The 14,267-nt window shown below is 40.1% G+C and overlaps 1 protein-coding gene across 7 annotated transcripts in view; it reads left to right on the top strand.

The window, feature by feature from the left end:
• The window catches only part of Nfat5 (nuclear factor of activated T cells 5), a 149,435-nt gene that overhangs the window by 111,861 nt on the left and 23,307 nt on the right, over positions 1-14,267 (top strand). For all 7 annotated transcript variants that reach the window (XM_023709187.1, XM_023709186.1, XM_023709188.1 and 4 more), the window contains 2 exons: positions 5,183-5,315; positions 8,913-8,996. In XM_023709187.1, coding sequence (XP_023564955.1) covers positions 5,183-5,315; positions 8,913-8,996 — 217 coding nt within the window. The remainder of the gene's footprint in view (positions 1-5,182; positions 5,316-8,912; positions 8,997-14,267) is intronic.

Genomic DNA, 14,267 nt, shown 5'->3' with positions numbered 1-14,267 from the left:
TATATATATATATATATATATATGTCTATATATAATATTTAAGGTAACGTACAAAATATGTACTAGAAAAGGTCATTTAAAGGTAACCATATACATTACAGTTATGATTAATTTTAACAGATAACCCAAATTAAAGTAAAATAGGCATTTAGCAAGATGTGGCAGCACATACCTGTAATCCCAGCACTAGAGAGGCTAAGACAAAAAGATCACTCTGAATTCATGGCATTCTGGCCTGCCTAGTGAGCTCAAGGCCACCTCTAAAAACCCATCAAATAAAAAACAAAGCCTGGCATGGTCAGGAGGCTAAGGCAGGAGGATCATTGCAAGTTCAAAACCAACCTGGGCTACAAAGTGAGCTCAAGTCCAGTCTGAATTGTGTAGTGAGACTCTGTCTCAAAAAGACAAAATACAGGGCTAGGGTTGTAGCTCAGCAGCATAAGTGCCTGCCTGGCAAGCACAAAGTTCTGAGTTCAGTCCCCACTACTACCAAAAAAAAAAAGTATGAAAAGCTTTCAAAGTGGGATTTGTAGGCTGGCAAGATAGCTCAGTAGACTAAGTGCCAGCTTAGGCAAGCACAGGGAGCGGGGCACCACATGCCACACCTGCCTGGCCCCAGGGTGCACTGTGCTGGTCACTGAGACTGGGTGTGGTGGCACATGCCTGTAATCCCAGGGCTGGGATGGCTGAAAACAGGAGGATCACTACGAGTGCGAGCTGTGTAGTGAGGCCCTGTACCAAATACATAAATTTAAAAAGAAAAAAAAGTGAGGTTTGCTTAAATATGTTTTGAAACAAGGGCCAGCCAAGTAGCTCAGCAAATTAAAGTGCCTACTTAAGACAGACACAGGACTGGGAGTTGGATACTCGGGCCTGCCATGCCAGCCCCACCCCTGGGGCACACTGAAAACAGTAGCTGAGACTGGGCGTGGTGGTGCAAGCCTGTAATCACAGCACTTGGGAGGCTGTAAACAGGAGGATCACTATGAGTCTGATCTACGCAGTGAGACCCTATACACTCTGTACACCCTGTCTTAAATACTATATATTGAAACAAGTAGAGGAGTATTTTGATCAAATATGTATGGTAAACACATTCTATTACCAGTTACCAAGAGATGGTCTTTTTAAAAAAAATTTTATTTATTTATTGGTACAGGGTCTCACTATACAGTTTGGACTTGTAGTGATACTCCTATCTCAGCCTCCCTAGTGCTGAGATTACAGGCATGTGTCATTATGCCCAGTTTTGGTGGCCAACACAGTGTGCCAGGACTTCTGGAGTTCCAGGGGCTGCATGGCATGCAGTACCAGGGATTGAACCGAGGTCCTTGTGCTTGTCAGGCAGGCGCTTAGACCACCAAGACCTCCCCAGCCCCAAGATTTTTTTGAAATTCAGAAGAATAATTTTGGTTATAGTTTGTCAGATACCTCAGAGTGAAGAGTATTTTACAAGCCATCTCCATTTATTTTTTAAATTTTTTTTATTTATTTATTTTTGCAGAACCGGGGATTGAACTCAGGCCCTTGCGCTTTCCAGGCAAACACTTATTCTACTGAGCCATCTGCCTAGCTCCCATCTCCATTTATTTTTAACTCTAGGTAGATTGCTTCTGTGATGTGGTAGTGTTTAAACAGAGTAAAAATGAGGGTAGAAAATATACAAAAGCCCTGTTTCTAAGCATTTCGAATCATCAAGGTGTGGTTTTATTTTGTTTTTTGGGGGGTTTTTTGGTACTGGAGATCGAACTCGGGACCTTGCACGTGCTAGCCAGGCGCTTAAGCTGCTGAGCTATATATCTCTGGCTCTCAGGTGTGGTTTTGATGACCATATTCAAATTTTCCCTGTGCTTTTTTTTTTTTAATGGCAGTTCCAGGGATCGATCTCGGGACCTTGCACTTGCCAGGCAGGGGCTTACACCACTGAGCTATATCCCCCCTCCCCTCCTCCCTTTTTTTGAGACAGGATCTCACTATGCAGGTCAGGCTGGCCTTGAGCTCACTGTGTAGCCCAGGCTGGTCTTGAAATTATCCTCCTGTTTCAGTCTCCTAAGTGCTGGAATTATAGGTGTGCGCCACCCCCATGCTGTTTTTATCACAGTAGCTTTATAGTATAATTAATTAATTTATTCCTTCTTTCCTTTTTTGCAGTACCGGGCATCAAACCCGGAGCCTTGCATTTGCCAGGCAGGCACTTATGCTGCTGGCCCTATGGTATAATTTCAAGTCAGGAATTCTGATGCTGCAACCTTGCCTTTGTTGCCCAGAATTGCTTTTGCTATTCTAGGTCTCTTCTGTTTGGCTTTTTATTTATTTAGTTTTTTTTTTTTTTTTAGAACAGCTAATTCAGGGCTAACCAGATAGCTCAGCAGACTAAAGTGCCTGTTTAGGCAGAGCGGAACAGGCCAGGGTTTGAGACCCTGTAGACCCTGTCCTAAATAAAAAAAAAAAAAAAAAAAATTAGCTAATTTAGGGCCTGGGGAAATAGCCCCACAGTATGCTCCTGCCTGGCAAGTGCAAGGACCTAGGTTCAATACCTCATATTGCATGTTGTGCCGGCCTCAGAACCCCAGGCACATGGTGCCAGCCACTGAAATCAGGCATGGTGGTGCACACCTGTAATCCTGGCTCTGGAGAGTCTGAGACAGGAGGATCACTGCAAGTCTGAGCTGCATAGCAAGACCCTGTACCTAATGAATGAATGAATGGTTTGTTTGGTTTTTTTTTTTTTTTTTTTTTTTTTTTTTTTAGCAGAACCAGGGATTGAACTCAGGCCCTTGAGGTTGCCAGGGAAGAGCTTATTCTGCTGAGCCATCTCCCCAGCCCCTGAATGGTTTTTTTAAAATTAAAAAAAAGGGCCGACTAAATAGCTCAGCAGATTAAAGTACCTGCAAGTAGGCACAGGAGCTGGGGATTAGATCCCCTGGGCCTGCTGTGCTGGCACCACCCCCGGACGACTTGCTCAGATGGCAATTGAGACTGGGCGTGGTGGCACACACCTGTAGTCCCATCTCTTGGGAGGCTGTAAACAGATCACTACGAGTCTGATCTAGTAGTGAGACCCTGAACACCCTGTAGACACTTCCCTAAAATACAAAAATAAATAAAATTTTTTAAAAATAGCTAAGGAGGCATATTCTGTGGATGCCATAAATTTGGAGTAATTTTAGAGAGTGTTTTAAAATGGCTCAAAAACAAATTTAAGTTGGGTATGGTGGTACACCCTTGTCATCCCAGCAATTTGGAGACTGAAGGAGGAAAATCATTGTGAGTTTAAGGCTAGCCTGGTCTATGTGGTGAGACCTTGTCTCAACAAACAGAAAAAACACTTAAGTGCTCAAAAGTTGAAACCTTGACATTGGCTTTATTAATCCCATGTTTTACTCAATGAAGTCAAACAACCATAATCTAAAATAAAAAATGTCCTCAAACTCACCTTACCCTACACTGTCTGCTTTGGGCTCCTGCATGTAAGATAATTGGTAAAATGGGTAAGCATTACCTCCTGATGTTCCTTTCTATTACTATAATCTAAGGAAGAAGTTATTATGTGGTTTATGTTAGCTACCGAAAAGATGTAGTTATCTTAAGTGCTGACAAAGCATTTATGAGCTCTACCCTTTTCTAAGGAAATACCTGCCACTATTCTAATTAAATATATATTTGATTTATTGGAGTTTGTGTAAACTGAACGCTTATGTGACTTTAAATTAGGAACGTAATGAGCTGCATTTTAGTTCAGGTTTTTTTTTTGTTGTTGTTGTTGTTTGGCAGAACCAGGGACTGAACTCAGGCCCTTGCGCTTGCCAGGGAAGCGCTTATTCCACTGAGCCATCTCCCAGAGGCTTTTTTTTTTGTGGAACCAGGGATTGAACTCAGACCCTTGCACTTGCCAGGCAAGTGCTTATCCTACTGAGCCATCTCCCCGGCTTTATATTTACTGTCTTTTTTTTTTTGGCGGAACTGGGGATTGAACTCAGGCCCTTGCGCTTGCCAGAGAAGTGCTTATTCCACTGAGCCATCTTCCCAGCCCCAAGAGCTGCATTTTAAAGTGCATCTCATCTGGAAGTTGTATAGAACATATACTGCCTGACTTTATGCTTTGTGAGTGACTTGGTTATTTTCCTCTGCTGGGACAAAATACCTGATATCCAAAGTTAAAGGAAAAAAGATTTGTTTTGGCTCACAGTTTACAAAGGTTTTTATCTATGGTCAACTGCCTCCCACGTAGAGTGGTGTCACAGGAAAAACAGTACATAATAGAGCAGGCAGGATGCAGTGAAAGAACAGCAGCAGCAGGCCTGCCTTCTTTCTGTCCCTTTATCTTCTGCCCAGGCTACAAGCCTATTGATTGTTGTAACGCATACCTAGAATGGAGCTTCCATTATCCACATCCTTAGTTTATATTCACACACAGTAGTCCAGCCACTTTGGAACTTACCACTTATGACCACCTGATGATATGGGGGGAACATCTAGATACAAGCCATAACAATGGGCATATGTATATTTTTTGTTCATAATTTACTCTTCAACAAATATATTTGAGTACCTTTTGTGTATAAGACTAGTCTTAACAGAGAAGATAAAAGTGAAGGACAAAAATAGCCTGGACTTTCATGGAACTTAAATTCTTATAACTGAGGAGGGACCCCACACCACCAAAAAAAAAAAAAAAAAAAACTAAAACAGGGTAATTTCAAGTAATAATAAATTCTGTTAATGGAAATAAGCAAAATTATGTGACCAGGTTGGATAGGAAGACTACTTAAAACAGGTCAGTCAAGAAAGTCTTCTCTAAGGAAGTAACATTTATTTAAGATCTCAAAATGGGTAAGAAACCTGATGTTTGAGGAAGTGACAGGAGTACATCACATAGGGGCAGCAAGTGTAAGATAAATCTGGGTATAATATGTTAAAAGGATGGACCAGGAAGGTCATTGTGTCTACCACAGTCGTGCTAAGCTGTGGGACAGTGGGAATGTGATGAAGTTGACAGGGCAAGACCTTACAGGCCATTCTGAAACAGTTGGATTTTATGAGAAATTGTAAGATTGATGATCTGGTTCATGTGAACCAGAGCTTTAAAATACATTGATCAGACTTTAAACTTTAATTGGAAATACACTTCATTTTTATTTTTTAAATAATCCTTTCTGACTCACACTTTTCTTTTAATTAGAACCATCTCATCGTCAAGGTTCCTCCATATCATGACCAACATATAACTTTGCCTGTATCTGTTGGAATATATGTAGTGACCAATGCTGGAAGATCCCATGATGTTCAGCCATTCACTTACACTCCAGACCCAGGTATGTCAAAATAAGACATTGTGAACTAAAATAAATAGTTTCTAGTTCTTTGGAAAACTAAAGATCAGCCAACCAAAAATAAAATGTCATTCCCTAAGATGAATTAATATTAACTTATTTTAAAAATGGTGTTACTTCCTAAGAAGAAAATACTTTTTTAAAAAAAAAAAAAATTGTATTTATTTCTTTGTGTGTGTGTGTGTGTGTGTGTGTGGCCAGCTCAGCCCACCAGGGGGCAGGCTGGCTGGCATGTGGTGCTGGGGGATTGAACCGTGGTCCCTGTGCTTTGCTAAGCTTGTTCTAAGTAGGTGCTTTAGACCACTGAGCCATCTCACCAGCCCAAGAAAATACTTTTACTTTTATGTTACTGAAATAATTTGTATCTTATACTTTATTTTTTATGTATTTAACGCAGGGTCTACAGGGTCTCATTATACAGATTAGACCCACAGTGATCCTCCTGTTCTAGCCCCCAGGTGCTGGGATTACAGGGGCCCACCACCACGCCCAGTCTCAATCTCTGTCTCAGCATGCCCCAGGGCAGGGCTGGGACAGCACGCTGGGGATCAAATCCTGGTCCCTGCACCTGCCTAAGCAGGTACTTTAGTCTGCCGAGCTATCTGGCTGGCCCTGTATCTTATACTTTAATAAGAAAAGAAAAACTATAAATCTTCCTGGGGTTAGACTCTAGAACTGACATTTATTGAGTACTTCTTGTGCACAGAAAGATGAAAGTAGAAACTAGGATATTGCTATTAGTTTAGTTTGGCTGCTTTATAGGTTGCCTTGGCGGGGTGAGGGGAGAGAGAGTTGCTACAGTTTGAACCTAAGACCTCACGCATGCTAAGCATACCACTGAGCTACAATGTGGTACATTTTGTCAGTGGGAGGGGTAAGCTTGTAGTAGTAATAAGTGATGATAACTGACTTTAAAATGTTTTATGGATCACTACCACACCCAGTCTTAATCCCAGCACTTGGGGGCCTGAGGCAAGAAGATCACTTCAAGTTTGAGGTCACCCTGGGTTACAAGTTTGAGGGCAGCCTGAACTACACAGCATGAGACCTTGTCTAAAAAAAATAAAATATCTTATGATTTGTTTCCTGAAGAAAAAAAGCATCCTGGTAGCATGTAGGGAGAACATTTTGGAAATAAAAACTTCATATTCTGTTAGCCTAGGCTTGATTTCTGCCATAGTTATTACTGGTGTAGCTCATTCTAGTCTGAACCATACTTCAGAATTAGCAGCTCTTTGATATCTAAAGTTTACTTAGTTGTTACTCTCAAATAGTTCATGATCTATTGAGAGAGAAAAGTGGCAAGGAAACAAGTCATAGTGGTTCTTGTCTATAGTCTCAGCTAGTTAGAGGAGGCTAAGGAAGGCAGATTGCTTAAGCATGGAGTTTGAACCCTGTATGGGCAACATAGCAAGATGGGGGTGGGGGGTAGTAACTGTGGTACAGTTATAACTAGTCTTTTTTAAACAATTTTATTTATTTATTTATTTATTTATTTATTCGTTTATTTTTAACGTATTTAGTACAGGGTGTCACTACACAGATCGGACTCGTAGTGATTCTTCTGTTTTCAGCCTCCTAAGCACTGGGATTACAGGCGCACACTACCAGGCCCAGTCTCAGTTGCCATCACAGGGTGCCCTGGGGGTGGGGCCAGCATGCTGGGGATCAAGCCCCTGTCCCTGCATCTGCCTAAGCCGGCACTTTAGTTGGCTGAGCTATCTGGCTGGCCCTATAACTAGTCTTGATATTGCTTTATGAAACTGTATTCCATTTTCCTTTAATCATTTCTGAAGTTTGCAACATTATTTCCACTGGTTTGCCACAGAGGTGTGCCATAGTATTTACTGTTGACAGAGATGTCTTTTTCAGGCCCCCGGCACAGCAGAGAAACAGGCAAAAGGAAAAAGGAAAAGGGGCTTTATTTATCTTTGAGGACACAGAGATAATTTGGGAAAGATGAGGAATTCTCTTGAGTTGAGCAGAAGGAGGCTGAGGCTTTTATGGCCTTTTGTCAGGGGTGGAGTTTGAAGGGGATATTTAGAGATCCCTGAGAACTGATTGGGGTTTTCCCTGAGGCGGCAGGAAGGGTGAAAGGAAATTGTGCCCTGGGCTAAGTTGGAGAAAAAGGTGGGAGGTGGTTTTGGGACGATGGGCTTTTGTTTTAAGGGCTTCAACCATATTAAATGACCACCATAATGATTTAGCAATTTATACTAGGGCCAGAACCTATCACTAACAAAATTCCCCTAGATATTTATTTGTCTCAGAATAGACAAGGAAAAATTTTGAAGTGAAAAGGCAAATTTTAGGAATAATGTTTTGGTTTCAGGAGCCAGTTATGATAGCACATGCCTGTAATTCCAGTGCCTGGGAAGCCAAGGCAGGAAGATCACTATGAGTTCCAGGCCAACCTGGGCTATGTAGTGGATTCAGGTCCAGCTGGAACTACTGTACAGTGCTAAACTCTATCTCAAAAAGCCCTTTTTTCTCCCACAACCTCCCAAAAAAAGGAGAGAAAAGAATATTCTGTTTCATTGAAAATGAGCACAAGAAAAAAGACAATACAAATTGATACATAGAGCCAAAATACTGTTTTTTTCTCTCAGAAGTCCTCAGAACCACCCCCCCAAGTCAGTTCTGATTAGCTTCTGTATCACCTATGTGAGAGGAAGATGGCCTTGAAGTTTTTGCTGTCCTGAAAAAGCTAGATTTTGTTGTCATTTATTTGTTTATATTGATTAATTATAAGAATTTCAATACTTAAATTTAGTTTAAGTATTTAGCACTTTTGAATCAGTATACTTAATAAATTATATCAAGGCCAGCGAGATAGCTCAGTAGACTAAGTGCCTGCTTAGGCAAGCACAGGGAGCAGGGTTGGATCCCTGGTACCGCATGCTGGCCCTGCCCTTGAGCACACTGAGCAACTAAGTTCGGGCATGGTGGTGCATGCCTGAATCCCAGCACGGGGGAAGCTGAAAACAGGAGGATCACTAGAAGTCCAAGCTGCATAGTGAGACATGTACCAAATATAATCAAACAATCAGTCAATAAACTATCTTAGTAAATGGTGAATATTTTCATTCCGGTCCTAATATATAATGGGAGGGGGGGAGAGAGAGAGAGATTTGTTATACTAATATCAGTTAACAGTTACAGTGTTAAAGAAATATTTTTTAAAATTGCTGTTTTTGTTTTGCTTTGATAAGTGATTGTTGTGTCCACTATAAATTAGTCAAATTTTAGAGAATAGACTATTTATTATAAAATTCATTTCCCTGAGTATGATGGCTCACTCCTGTAATCCTAGCACTCTGGAAACTGGGAGACTGAGGCAGGAGAATTGCTGCAGGTTCAAGGCCAGTCTGGCCTGCAGAGTGAGCTCAAGTCCAGCCTGTGGACTGTGTATTAAGACCTTGTCTCATAAAACAACCCCCCCCAATTTATCTCAACTTAGAGTCAGCTAAGCTAGTGATGCTCTATGAGAAAATAGACCAATTAAAAGATTTAAGGTAATATAATTAATTTGTTAAAATGAATAAATTTAAATACAGAACATGAATTTTTTTTTAACAGCAACAGCTGGTACTTTGAATGTAACTGTGAAGAAGGAAATATCTAGTCCAGCAAGACCTTGCTCTTTTGAAGAGGCCATGAAAGGTAACAAATTGATTATTCTCAAAAATTGTAATTAGGGCTTGGTGTGATGGTGTACACCTATGATCTCAGCACTTGAGAGGCAGAGGCAAGAGAATTGCTGAGAGTTTGAGACCAGTCTGGGCTAGTGAGTTCAGGGCCAGCCTGAACTACCCAGTAAGACCCTGTCTTTTTTTTTTTTTTTTAAGACAGGCTCAGACTGCCTTAAGGGCAGGTGTGGTGAGGCATGTAAGCTGGGGGTTGAACCGTGGTTTGCCCAAACAAGCAGTTCCAACAACTGAGCTAACCTGCAAGCTCCAAGACCCTGTCTTTTGTCTTTTTTTTTTTTTTTTGGTGGTACCAGGGATCAAACTCAGGACCCTGTGCTTGCCAGGGAAGTGCTTATTCTACTGAGCTATCTCTCCGCCCCCCATCTTTTAAAAAAATAAAAATTAATTAGGCAATGCTGGTTTCTTTAGCAAGCCTTAATATTTTGTTTTTTCTTATGTATTCATCACTAAGTAGGCCATCTTTTATATTGTGAAATAAATATTTAACTGAAGACAGTTTATATTCACTATTTCTTGATATCAGCATTAGAGTAAATAAAATGTCGTGTTTATTATCATGACTATAGATGCTTGTTCAGTTTGATATTTTCCTTCATTAAGTGTTTTTAAAAACACACATTAGAAAAGCCTTGCATAGTAGCACATGCCTATAATCCCAGCAATCAGCAGGCTGAAGCAGGAAGGGTTGTTGCAAGTATGAGACCAGCCTAGGCTGCAAAGTGAGCTCAAGGCCAGCCTCAACTGCATAGTGAGCCCTGTCTCAAAAAGACAAAAAAAAAACCACACGTCTGGATATAGCTCAATGGCATAGCACCCGTCTGGCAAGCTAAAGGTCCTGAGTTCATTCCTAGTACAAAACAAAAAAAAAAACAAAAACAAAAAAAACCACCTTGTTTGTTTGTTTTGGTTTGGTTTTTTTTGCGGAACCAGGGATTGAACTCAGATCCTTGCGTTTGCCAGTCAAGCGCTTATCCTACTGAGCCATCTCTCCAGCCCCCAAAAAACCACCTTGAAACACACATTAGAATAGAAGAATTTAAAAATTATCCAATATCAAAAACTGTTGAAAGTAAAACTTCTTGCTTCTAGTAATGTCAGTACTTGTCATTGAGACTGAAGAGGCCAAAATATATAGTCATTTGGGAACTTGTTCTAGATGCTTTTATTATCATTCTTCCTTTTGACATGTATATTTAATGCTGATGTCAAGAAATAGTGAATATAAATTGTGTCTTCAAAATGTTATAATGAGGGGCTGGCGGGATGGCTCAGTGGTCTAAAGCACCTACTTGGAACAAGCTTGGCAAAGCACAGGGACCGCGGTTCGATCCCCCAGCACCACATGCCAGCCCGCCCCGCCCTCTGGTGGGCTGAGCTGGCCACACACACACACACACACACACACACACAAAATAAATAATTAAAAAAAATGTTATAATGAGGTAGAACAGGTTCTTTGCTTAGCAGACTTATAATACAACTGTAGTACACAGTGGTGATACTTTTGTGCCTTTATATATAAAGGTACCGGGCTGGCCTGATACCTCAGCGGACTAGAGCGCCTGCTTAGACAGATGCAGTGGCTGGGTTCAATCCTAGGCATGCCCCCCTGGCCTCACCTGCAGAGCACGCTGAGACAGAGATTGAGACTGGGTGTGGTGGCGCACTCCTGTAATCCCAGCACTTGGGAGGCTGAAAACAGGAGAATCACTATGAGTCTGAAGTACGTAGTGAGACCCTGTACACCCTGTAGACCATGTCCTAAATACAGAAAAATAAAGTATACATGAAGGTGCAGGAATATGTATTGGCATATTTGTCTAACTTTGGCTTTTGCTTCTCTGCCCTTGAATATGAATATGGTTCTTTATAGCCAAGTGGCTATAAAGTACTACTTTATAGTAAGTAATAAAAAAAAAAAAAATGTCTTTTTATCCACTTCTTAGTTCACAGGCATTTGTATTTTTCCAAGATCTTGCTATTACAAATTGGGCTGCTATAAACATGGGTATACGGGGCCAGGGATATAGCTCAGCAGCATAAGCCACCTGCTGTACGTGTATGCATATCACTGTGGTATGATGTTTTTAAAATTCTTTTGGGAAGATACCCAGAAGGGAAATAGCTGAGTCAAATAGACCCACCAATCCTAGTTTTTTTTTAGGAATCTCCACAATAGTTGCACCAGTCTACACTTCTACCAACAATAGAGAAGGGTTCCTTTGCCCCACAACCCCTCTAGCATTTGTCATTGGTTGGTTTCTTGATGATAGCAGTTCTTTCCAAAATGGGTGCAAATTGGGAACATACTCATAAGTAAAATAAACCAGACACACATGTGTAAACATAATAATGTTTCTGTCGTGTGAGAAGCTGAAAGAGTAAGATCCAGAATGTACAATAGGTAATGTAAAATGGGAAGAAACATCAAAAGGCAAGAGAATCTGGGATGGGAGAATGGAGGAAAGAATGAAGGGAAAAAGAAAAAAGTATCAAATGATAGTAAAGATAGTTATACTATGTCTTAGTTACTCTTCTCTCGTTGCTGGGACAAATACCCGACACTCAAAATGAAGGAAGAAAAGGATTATTTAGCTCACAGTTACTGGAGGTTTCAGTCCATACTCAGCTGGGTCCAACACAGAGCAGCGCATGGCAGAAAGCAACCTTTCATGGTGGCAGCAAAGATCAAGAGCAAGGGAGAGGTAGCAGCAGCTCAAGCAGCTAACTTCTCTTCCCACCTTACATTGTAATGCAAATTACCTTCCCCAGGGCAGGTGCAGCAGGCACACCCACAGTAATCAATCACAAACTCCAGAAGCCACTTCAAGACTGTATGAGGCTTTGGGGGGGACACCTAGACACAAGCCATAACATACTATTAATTTCTTTTAGTTCATTGAGAAGGTTATGCCATTATTTCGTCCTCTGAGTGACTAATTTAAAGATAACACAACATGGCTTCAGATATGCAATAATTTCTACAATGGGTTATTCCCAAGTATGCGTTAAACAGGACAAACATGTTTTTTCTGTGTAGTTCCTTGCCTTAATAAATATGTGATAAAAATTTAAGCTTCTATTTTTTATATTCGTAAACTGTGGAGTAAATGAACACAAAATGAATATTTTGTAGAGTTTGTATTTTGCATACTCGAGGTGAGAAATAAGTTTTAAATAAATCTACAGTATTTTATCTGAAAAAAAAAAAAAAGCCCTACCTTAAGAAGGGAGCAGCTAAAGAGAGAGAGAGAGAGAGAGAGAGAGAGAGAGAGAGAGAGAGAGAAGAAAATTAGGGGGCTAGCCAAATAGCTCAGCAGATTAAAGTGCCTGCATGCAGGCACAAGGGCTGGAGGTTCAATCCCCAGGCCTGCTGTACCAACCCCGCCCCCAGGGTGTGCTGAGATGGCCATTGAGACTGGGTGTGGTGGTGTGTGTCTGTAATCCCAGCACCTAGGAGGCTGTAAATAGGAGAATCACTAAGAGTCTGACCTAGTAGTGAGACCCTGAACACCCTGTAGACTTTTCCCTAAAATACAGAAAAGAAAAAGAAAAACAAAGCTTTGTAAATGGGGAAAGGAGGAGAATGGGAGAAAAAAAACAAGTTATATCATATACAAGTATAAATCTTGTATGATAAATGTGTTTGTTATGTATATCTAAAATGTACCAATAAGGGGCCGAGGAGATGGCTCAGTAGAATAAGAGCTTCCCTGGCAAGCGCAAGGGCCTGAGTTCAATCCCCGGTTCCAAAAAAAAAAAAAAAAAAATGTACCAATAAAATCTAAGTATTTAAAAGCCTAAATAAATATTAAAGATAACAATACGCAGTGTATTGCTGGGTGTGGTGGCACATACCTGTAATTACAGCATTAGAGAATCTGAGGCAGTAGGATCATTACAAGTTCGAGACCAGTATGGGCTGTAAAGTGACCTCAAGCCCAACCTGCACTGCAGAGTTGGGATCCTGTTTTAAAAAAATGAAAAAAAAAACCAATTTACTTTCCATTCTTTTTTTTTTTTTTTTTTGAGGGGGAGGAATTTTTTTTTTAAATAAAAAAATGCTGGGCATGATGGTACACACCTGTAATTCCCCACACTTGGGAGGCTGAGGCAGGAACATTCAAGACCAGCTTGGGCTACATAATGAGCTCAAGGCCAGCCTGAATTGCAGAGTGAGACCCAGTCTCAAAAAAGGTAATAATATATAAAATAAAGAATATGAATTAAATCAAATTTTAAATACTTGAGGGCTGGGATAGAACTCAGTTGCATAGCATTTACCTGGCACAGCACGAGGTCCTGAGTTTGATTTCTGAAAACAAAAACAAAACCCAGTATAAATATTTGATTTTTTTTTTTTTTTTTTTTTGTGGTACTGGGGATAGAACTTAGCACCTTGTGCTTGCCAGGCAGGTGCTTATGTCACTGAGCTATCTCTCTGGCTCCTGAAATTTAGGGAGTGTAACATGCTTAATAAGTTTTATAAATGACAATGGTTTTTTTTATCATCAGTAGTAAAATTTAGTGTTCACATGTGTTCATTGTTGCGCACTCTGTGAGGTTGGTAACTTACCGTTACAATTTCATAGAAGAGGAAGCCAAAAAGAAAGAAGAAGAAAAAAAAGGAAGCCAAACCTTAAAAGAGATTAAATAATTTGCCAAAGGTCATCTATCTAGAATTTTTTTTTCTTTCTTTTTTTTTTTTTGGCGGAACCGGGGATTGAACTCAGGCCCTTGCACTTGCCAGGGAAGCGCTTATTGCACTGAGCCATCTTCCTGGCCCCCATCTAGAATTTTTTTAAAAATTATTGGTTAAAAAATTATTGGTTGAGCTTCATTGTGTAGATACAAATAAGAACAAAAGCATTTAAATCATGTTATTAAATAAATAATACCATATTTAGTTATCTAGTAAAGTCAGGGAGGACAAATATCAAAATATTGTATGCATCTATGTAAATACTACATTGAGACCTAGTATTTTGTAAGTTTAATATATCAACAAGAATATATTAAAATATTTTTATTAGTTTTGAGAAAGAAATATATGGCAGTGAGACAGTTTCAAAACAGGTTAATAACTTATGTGCAAACATGAGAAGTATAGAATTCTTTATCCTATTTTTAAAATATAATCTAATATTTAAATGTTTTTTATCATATTATGTAGGGACTTAAAGTTCAACATATCAATACTTGATGAAAAATACCTGTTCCTTAT

Source organism: Octodon degus, unplaced genomic scaffold (assembly GCF_000260255.1).
Source record: "Octodon degus isolate 3935 unplaced genomic scaffold, OctDeg1.0 scaffold00011, whole genome shotgun sequence".
NCBI classification, from domain to species: Eukaryota; Metazoa; Chordata; class Mammalia; order Rodentia; family Octodontidae; genus Octodon; species Octodon degus.
Note: the sequence above shows the minus strand (reverse complement) of the source record. Positions and strands in the feature narration are given on the sequence as shown.